The sequence below is a fragment of the Oratosquilla oratoria genome, chromosome 24 (genome assembly GCF_046742065.1).
Source record: "Oratosquilla oratoria isolate Oo_2021 chromosome 24, ASM4674206v1, whole genome shotgun sequence".
Classification (NCBI taxonomy): Eukaryota; Metazoa; Arthropoda; class Malacostraca; order Stomatopoda; family Squillidae; genus Oratosquilla; species Oratosquilla oratoria.
The window spans coordinates 45606845-45616844 of record NC_134800.1 but is presented as its reverse complement, the minus strand read 5'-3'; the positions used below and the strand labels follow the sequence as shown (position 1 = coordinate 45616844).

General features: G+C 35.7%; 1 protein-coding gene across 1 annotated transcript in view; it reads left to right on the top strand.

Annotated features, from left to right (window-relative positions):
* The window catches only part of LOC143038600 (uncharacterized), a 9167-nt gene extending 6974 nt beyond the window's left edge, over nt 1-2193 (top strand). Inside the window, exon 5 of the mRNA XM_076208033.1 lies at nt 427-2193. Within this exon, the coding sequence (XP_076064148.1) occupies nt 427-1089 (663 nt within the window). The 3' untranslated portion in view covers nt 1090-2193. The remainder of the gene's footprint in view (nt 1-426) is intronic.
* The last annotated feature ends 7807 nt before the right edge of the window (nt 2194-10000 follow it).

The window sequence follows — 10000 nt, the reverse complement described above, 5'->3', positions numbered from 1 at the left end:
CATTTGAACAAATATATTTTAGACGTGATTATGAACACATAATTTATGGTATTTGGGTAATGGCTACTTGCTATAGATATTGACACAATTGAAAAGTTATAGCGAACTGGCGATATTAAACGTAGAGTCCCTCATTTTACTTCAGATTGTTTGTTGATCCGTTTGTTATGGTGACGTAACCTGCGCTGAATGAAGCAGTTTGCCGTTAGTCAGAATCAAATATGTGATGTACATCTGTATCTATGTATTTGTCTACCTCTCTGTTTATCTATTTATACATACACTTGTATGTTCCTACATAATTACGGGTACATTTATATGTTCCTACATATTTAAGGGTTACTTTCTGTACATGTATATGTGTGTGTCGGGGTGGGGGGCATTGTTCATGATCCCACATACTTACTTGAACCCTTCCTTCGTCAGGAGAAGATGACTCCCGTCCAGGGCGTGAAGGTGCTGAAGCCGGGAGAGACACTAGAGATCACACCAGAGGACCTCCAAGACCCAACGACGGAGACGACGAAGAAGGAGGAGGCAGTAGTGGACGTCAAACAAGAGGAGGAGGAGGAGGCAGAGGTGGAGGAGGCTAAGGTGAAAAAGGAAGAGGTAACCAAGGCAGAGGAGGAGGAAGAGGAGGAGGTGCAGAGAGCAGAGGAGGAGGGAGAGGAAGTGCAGCTGGAGGAGGGGGAAGAGGAGGAAGGACAGAGCACCAGGTCCCGGTCTAAGGGAGACAAAAAACGCCAAGAAAAGAAAAATGAAGAAACGAAGGAATCCAAAAAAAGGAGGAAGGAGGAGAAGGGCAAGAAGACCTCTAAGAACACGAAGGAGGGCAACGTCGAGAAGTCGAAGAAGGGGAAGGATGTGAAGGAGAGGTCGAGCTCGAAAGACGTGAAGAGAGAAAAGTCCTCAGAAGGATACGAGAAGCAGAATTCCGAGAAGGGCAAGAAGCAGAACAAGGAAGGAAAGGGGAAGAAGAACAAGGAAGGGAAGAAGAACAAGGAAGGTAAGAAGAACAAGGAAGGGAAGAAGAACAAGGAAGGAAAGAAGAAGAAGAGTGGGAAGAAGTCTAAAAAGGACGAGCTCTGAAACCAAAGATCAAATGTCCCTCTCCAGTTATGGTTTAGGAAATGGAAGAAAAAAAGAGATGACAACCACATAGCGATATGAGTTAACATTATGCAAATTTGAAGGAGTTGGGGGGACCTACCTTCCCCCCTGCTTCCCCCTCCCCCCTCCCACGACCTCCCCCCCCCCCAGCCTAACACGTGAAATGCCACGGGGTCCACCGAGTGGTTAAACAGGTCCGCCCTGGCACTAACGCACGCGAGAGCCACGAAGAACGATGGTAAGGACATGAGCAATACCAAGAAAGTCGTCTTGGTGGTACTCGTTCTGGTATTTCCTCGGACTAGGCGGGGCCGGGGGCGAAACGTGGGTTGTATTCTTAAACCTCCCCTAAGGAATTGGGGGGCTGCATCACCCCATAATTTAACCAAAGACCCAAATATTACTCCCGATATCCGGCATTGGTAATATCTTTTACCGTCAGATACATTTTCATAATATTTCATCATTTCTATAAGTGACCAATACACACTGAATTACTTGTTCACTAGATAAGGGTCACTAGAATTGTATAGTGAGGGAACCCCACCTCTTAGTGTACTTTAAGAATACAACCCAGGCAAAGTTGTTCACTGGTTAGTGTTTTGTGTTCATGTGAACGTATGCATGTTGATATTGATATTATCATGCCTTTGATATTATTATGCCTTTTTGGCTTTGGCTACCCCCCTTGTAAGGGGGGAAAACCGTTGTATGTATGTATCATTATTGGGGTATACGATGGTGTGAGATGATTGTACATGTATGTGAATATTTGCACACACGCTTACATTTACACACATAAACATGTATACACATGTAAATGTGTACATGACTTATTACACAAACGTACACATACATGGACGAATGTATACGCATAGGTACACAATTCACATGCATACATGCGCACACATACACATACACACACGTATGTACACACGCACATACACCCATACGCACATGTGCCCTCGCACATTGTACACATAAACACACATGTATGCATAAATTAATGTAGATGTATGCATTAAGAGTTGACATAGAGCTTGTTAAATTAAAGTGTATGTGTTATTAAATAATTAATTTTAATTTTGTATTATATTTTACCTCTATTATGCGAGAGCAAACATACATAGCGGTGAATGTTAAAGGATTACAAAGGAGGGGCATGCCGACAGGAGACCTTTTGGTCCATAACTGGGTAGGATGCGAAAAAATATATAATAATGATAAATAAATAAACATAAAAATTATAACAGCATAAATAATAATAAACAAAATAAATAAATGCATAGGTATTGTTAAATATAATAAACAAACAGGAAAATAGTAAATAATAATAAATTGACAGATAAATAATAATAAATGAAAATCAAGCAAGTAATACTAAACAGACAAATAATAACAAACAAACAAATTATATCAAATAAATGTCAGGCTTTCCTAGCAAACAGGGCAAAGGTGACGGAGAGGGTTTGCAAAAGAATGAAAATAACGAAGTCGGGTACAATGAATAAATTAATGAGTAAATGAATACATATAAAAGAATGAACAGAGAAATGAGTCAGTAAAATGAAATTATTGTTCTTAATGTTTATCTTAGTGAATGGGAACAAATTATGAAGAACAAAAATAACAACGGAGGAACAGGCCTCGTCTCCAATGGGGTCTCGCTCGATCGCGTCCTCCTTCAGGCCGAGGGTCGACATGAGATCTTAGTGGAACCCCTACGGACCAGACCACTAGTCTGTCACTTCTCTGGTTCCGACTCTTCTGCGCCCCCAGGGATAGAAACGATGGTTATGGAGGACAGAACGCCGTGCATCCGGACTCTTTCACTTGAACAACTCAAAAATCTGTCCTACAAAAAAGAAAAAAAGAAAAAAAAATCTGTCCAACAAAAAACTACTCAAAATTCTGTCCAACAAAAAACGACTCAAAATTCTGTTCTACAAAAACAACTCAAAATTCTGTTCTACAAAAACGACTCAAAATTCTGTCCTACAGAAAAACGACTCAAAATTCTGTTCTACAAAAACTACTCAAAAGTCTGTCCTACAAAAATGACTCGAAATTCTGTCCTACAAAAAACAACTCAAAATTCTGTCCTACAAAAACACTCAAAATTCTGTCCTACAAAAAACTACTCAAAATTCTGTCCTACAAAAACGATTCAAAATTCTGTCCTACAAAGACGACCCAAATTCTCACAAAACCCCCGACTTAACTAACTCGTCGTTACCAGTGACTGGGTTAATTTCTCATGAAGGGGGGGGGGAGTGTATATATATATATATATATATATACTTATATATATCTATATATATATACACACATATATATCCATATATATTTATTCATATATATATAAAAAGTATATATATATATATATATATATATATATATACTTATATATATCTTTATAAAAATGATCAATCAATAAACAACCAAGTAGATAAAATAAGTAAACAAACAAAAATATATATATGATGATAGATAATAAACAAACAGATCAGTTGTAATAGATTATAATAAAAGAATTAAATTAAATTAAACTAATTAGCACGATTTCTATTCACAAAGGAAGCGTTTGTATTAAATTCATGTATTGTTTTTGCACACACCACTTTCTCATCTAACTTGTTCCAACTGTTTATTACTCTGTGAGGACAGCTGTTCTTTTTCAAGTCTCTTCTATAGCTGTCTTTTTTTATTTTCTTTCCGTGTCCTCTTGTATTTCTGTCATCCCATTTTATCAGATTCTCTCTGTCAGTAATTTCTATGCCTTTCATGATTCTGTAAATAGCTATCAAATCTCCTCTCTCTCTTCTTTGCTCTAGTGTCTGTAGTTCAAGTTTTTCTAGTCTCTCTTCATATGATAGTTTTGAGAGTGTTGGTGCCAGTTTTGTAATTGCTCTTTGTATTCTTTCAAGTTTTTTTTATACATTTTTTTGTACTTGGAGACCATAGTGTTGCTGAATATTCTAATCTTGGTCTTATCAGGGTGATTAGGATTTTCTTCACAATTTCTTCATCCTGGTATGTAAATGCCACTTTGATTGTTCTTATTAAATTATAAGTTTCTCCAAAAATCTTATTTATATGTTTCTCAGGTGACATATTATTCATAACAATGACTCCCAGGTCCTTCTCATTTTCTACTTTTTTTATTCCTTCTTCTCCCAATTTATATGATCCTGTTATTCTGTTTTTGCTTTTTCCAAATTCCATTATACTACACTTTTTTGTATTGAACTCCATCTCCCACTTCCTACTCCATTCCTGTACTATATTTAGATCTCTCTGTAGTGATTCACAATCTTCTTCAGTTTTCACTCTTTTCAGTAGTTTTGCATCATCTGCAAAGAAGCTCATATAGCTTTCTATTCCTTCATCCATATCATTAATATATATAGCAAACATTATTGGGGCCAGAACTGTTCCCTGTGGAACACCGCTTATTACTTCATCCCATTTTGAGTGCTGGTTTCTTATCACTACTCTCATTTTTCTTTCTTGCAAAAAGTCTTTCATCCAATTTAGTAGTTTGCCCTGTATTCCTCCTTCAGTTTCTAATTTCTTAAGCAACTTCTTATGTGGAACTTTGTCAAAAGCTTTCTTTAGGTCTAGAAATGCACAGTCCGCCCATCCATCTCTTTCTTGTATTATATCTATTAGCCTTGAATAGAAACATATTAAATTGGTGACGCATGATCGTCCTTGTCTGAATCCAAATTGCCTTGGATTTAACACTTTGTTTTTTTCTAAATATTTTACCCATCTACTTTTGATAATTCTTTCACAAATTTTTGCTATTGTACTTGTTAGAGAGACTGGTCTATAGTTGTTAGGGTCTTCTTTATTTCCTCCTTTATATATAGGTACTATATTTGCTTTTTTCCAATCTTCTGGAACTTTTCCTTCTTTCAAGGAACTGTTTAGTATGCTATGTATTTTGTCTGCCAGTTCATTCCTGCATTCTTTCAGAATCCAGTTTGCTATATCATCTGGTCCATGCGATTTTCTGACATCAAGATTACTCAAGTGTGTCAATATTTCATTTTTTGTTACTTCTATTTCTTCCATAGGGGGGACTTTCTCTTTCCATTCAATCTCTTCAGGTTGTATGTTCTCCCTTGTAAACACTGATTTAAAATGTTTGTTCATAATTTCCGCCATTTCTATTTCCTCAGTGTATTCAACTCCCCCTTGTCTTAATTTCTCCAAGTCTTGTTTGTTTTTCAGTTTATTGTTTACAAATCTGTAGAATAGTTTTGGTTGATCTTTACACTTTTCTATGACATCTTTTTCATATTTTCTCTTTTCCTCTCTGCACGTTTGTACATATTCATTTCTATAACCGGTATATATTTTCCATTTTTCAGGTCTTCTGTCTTTTTTCCATCTGGTCCAGGCTTTGTCTCTTTTGTCTTTTAACTCCCTAAAACTTTTGTTGTACCAGCATTTTACATATTCTTTTTCTTGTTTTTGTCTTGGGACATACTTTTCCACTCCTTTTTTGTAAATTTTTGTCAAAATATTCCATTTCTCTTCCACTGTTGTTTCTTCTTTGTATATTTCTTCCCAGTTTTCTTGTTGAAAGAATTCTCTTATTTTATCAAAGTTTGTTTTTTCATACATCATTCTTCCTTTTCTATATTGCTCATTTCTTTTCCTATATTTTTCTTCATTAAGTTCCAGTTCAATCAATATGTGGTCACTTTTACTTATTGGTGTTTTATATTCAATCTTGTCCACTATTCTAGGTTCAGATGTAATTATTAAGTCTAGTCTCGATGGTTCTTCTTCATTTCTATACCTGGTGTTCTCCTGTATCCATTGTGTCATTGTATGGTCAGTAACCATCTCAAGTAGAGCGTTTCCCCATGAGCCGTCTCCACCCTTTACTGTCATTTCTTCCCAGCAGATTTCTTTGCAATTAAAGTCGCCCATTATAACTATTCTTCCTCCATCTTCCATTATTTTATTTAATGTTATCTTTGTGTCCTCTAACATACTTTTATGTTCACTCTCCTCCCATGAGGCTGTTTTCGGAGGCACATAATTTATCACAAATTTTCTGCTCTTCTTATCTCTGTCTTCTACTTCTATCATAATCATCTCTACTGTATTCTTTCCATATATGACACCCTTCACGTTTATATCCTTCTTAGTCAGGAACATAACTCCACCCCCTTGCTTTTTCTCTCTGTTTTTAATCCAATAATTATATGCATCATGTCCTACACTGTTGGGTGGTAGTGGGCCTTTTAATTTTGTTTCTACAATTCCCATTATGTCCGGTTATTTTTATTTCACATAATCATTCAACTCATTCAATCCTGTTATCAATCCATCTATATTTGTGTAAGACACTCTTAGTTTTCTGCCACTTCCATTGTGTTCTCTGTTTCCCTTTTGTTTTTCTCTTGTATGTCGAACTGCCTTAGTTTCATATTCACTACTCTCCAATAGAATCTCTCTTTCTCTGACTCCGTTCTGCTCTCGTTTTTTTTTTTCTTAGCTTCAAGTCTTTTCTGCTTTTCTTCCTCTCTTTCCTCTTTATTCATTTCCCTTTTTATCCATACCTTTTTATATTGTTCACTTGTTGCTAGTTTCCCTGTTTTGGATAATATATTCTCTGCCGTCGTTTGTGACCTGAATTTAATCTTAATTGGTCTGGTCTTATCTGTACTATACTTTCCGAGCCTGAATTTTTCCTCAATTTCCTTCATAATTTCTGGTTCATCTTCCTGAACTAATTTTAGTAAACTGCTTACTTTTTCATTTTCCTCATTGGTTCTTGAGGTTCTATCTGGGTTATGTTTCTCTTCCATTCCTAATATAATTATACATTTCTTTCTGTCTGCTAAGTCTCTTACTATATTCTCCTTCTGTCTCATCACTTTAATAACTGAGTCTTCAGTTTGTTCTCTCATTTGCTGTTTAATTATATCAGTAAATGCAACTTTACTGTTTTCTTTTATCGACTTCCATCCCTCTCTGTTTTCTTTACTATTCCTCTTCAATTCCTCATTCTCCACCTTTACTTCTTTTAACTGTCTTTTCAGTTTTTGTTCGCCTTCTCTAGTTCTTCCAATTTTTCAACCCTTTGTAGAATATTGTTAACATGACCGAACCTACGCTCCAAGTCCTCGATCATCTTATCGACCTCTTCTAGTCTTGTCAGTGCCGTGCCCCACCCTCTTTAAATCCCTGGAAAATATTCTCATCACTTTCTACTGTGTTGCTCTTCTCTATACTTCTAATCTTTACATTTTTATTAGACATTTCATCGTCGCTCAGCTGATCGGGGGGCCTTTTGTTTACCTTTCGCCTGTCTGCCTGGGCCAAGTCTACTCCTTCCTCATTTCCTTCCATTTCCCTCAGCAATCCCTCCCCTTCTCCTCTTTCCCTACTTTCCTACTACCCCACAAGCAATTTCCCCCCCACCCTGTATATACAATAGGCACTTCTCTTTGCGTTGGGATCCACAAAACTTCAATTTTCTTCAGAACGTCTTCTAAGCCGTCCGTTCGTTGAAGTGTGTGTGTGTGTATTTACCTAGTTGTATTTACCTAGTTGTATTTTACGGGAAGGGGAGCTATGCTCGTGGGGTCCCGTCTTCATTTCTCATTTTATCTAAACTATTTTTAAATTCATGTATTGTTTTTGCACACACCACTTTCTCATCTAACTTGTTCCAACTGTCTATTACTCTGTGTGGAAAGCTGTTCTTTTTCAGATCTCTTCTATAGCTGTCTTTTTTTATTTTCTTTCCGTGTCCTCTTGTATTTCTGTCATCCCATTTTATCAGATTCTCTCTATCAGTAATTTCTATGCCTTTCATGATTCTGTAAATAGCTATCAAATCTCCTCTCTCTCTTCTTTGCTCTAGTGTCTGTAGTTCAAGTTTTTCTAGTCTCTCTTCATATGATAGTTTTGAGAGTGTTGGTGCCAGTTTTGTAATTGCTCTTTGTATTCTTTCAAGTTTTTTTATACATTTTTTGTACTTGGTGACCATATTGTTGCTGCATATTCTAATCTTGGTCTTATCAGGGTGATTAGGATTTTCCTCACCATTTCTTCATCCAGGTATGTAAATGCCACTTTGATTGTTCTTATTAAATTATAAGTTTCTCCAAAAATCTTATTTATATGTTTTTCAGGTGACATATTATTCATAACAATGACTCCCAGGTCCTTCTCATTTTCTACTTTTTTTATTCCTTCTTCTCCCAAATTATATGATCCTGTTATTCTGTTTTTGCTTTTTCCAAATTCCATTATACTACACTTTTTTGTATTGAACTCCATCTCCCACTTCCTACTCCATTCCTGTACTATATTTAGATCTCTCTGTAGTGATTCACAATCTTCTTCAGTTTTCACTCTTTTCAGTAGTTTTGCATCGTCTGCAAAGAAGCTCATATAGCTTTCAATTCCTTCATCCATATCATTAATATATATAGCAAACATTATTGGGGCCAGGACTGTTCCCTGCGGGACACCGCTTATTACTTCATTCCATTTTGAGTGCTGGTTTCTTATCACTACTCTCATTTTTCTTTCTTGCAAAAAGTCTTCCATCCAATTTAGTAATTTACCTTGTATTCCTCCTTCAGATTCTAGTTTCTTAAGCAACTTCTTATGTGGTACTTTGTCAAAAGCTTTTTTTAGGTCTAGAAATGCACAATCAGCCCATCCATCTCTTTCTTGTATTATATCTATTAGCCTTGAATAGAAACATATTAAATTGGTGACGCATGATCGTCCTTGTCTGAATCCAAATTGCCTTGGATTTAGTACGTTGTTTTTTTCCAAGTATTTTACCCATCTATTTTTGATAATTCTTTCACAAATTTTTGCTATTGTACTTGTTAGAGAGACTGGTCTATAGTTGGTAGGTTCTTCTTTATTTCCTCCTTTATATATAGGTACTATATTTGCTTTTTTCCAATCTTCTGGAACTTTTCCTTCTTTCAAGGAACTGCTTATTATGCTATGTATTTTGTCTGCCAGTTCATTCCTGCATTCTTTCAGAATCCAGTTTGCTATTTCATCTGGTCCATGTGATTTTCTGACATCAAGATTACTCAAGTGTATCAATATTTCATTCTTTGATACTTCTATTTTTTCTATAGGGGTGACTTTCTCTTTCCATTCAATCTCTTCAGGTTGTATGTTTTCCCTTGTAAACACTGATTTAAAATGTTTGTTCATAATTTCCGCCATTTCCATTTCCTCAGTGTATTCAACTCTCCCTTGTCTTAATTTCTCCAAGTCCTGTTTGTTTTTCAGTTTATTGTTTACAAATCTGTAGAATAGTTTTGGTTGATCTTTACATTTTTCTATGACGTCTTTTTCATATTTTCTCTTTTCCTCTCTGCACGTTTGTACATATTCATTTCTATAACTGGTATATATTTTCCATTTTTCAGGTTTTCTGTCTTTTTTCCATCTGGTCCAGGCTTTGTCTCTTTTGTCTTTTAACTCCCTACAACTTTTGTTGTACCAGCATTTTACATATTCTTTTTCTTGTTTTTGTCTTGGGACATACTTTTCCACTCCTTTTTTGTAAATTTTTGTCAAAATATTCAATTTCTTTTCCACTGATGTTTCTTCTTTGTATATTTCTTCCCAGTTTTCTTGTTGAAAGAATTCTCTTATTTTATCAAAGTTTGTTTTTTTCATACATCATTCTTCCTTTTCTATATTGTTCATTTCTTTTGATATATTTTTCTTCATTAAGTTCCAGTTCAATCAATATGTGGTCACTTTTACCTATTGGTGTTTTATATTCAATCTTGTCCACTATTCTAGGTTCAGATGTAATTAATAAGTCTAGTCTCGATGGTTCTTCTTCATTTCTATACCTAGTGTTCTCCTGTATCCA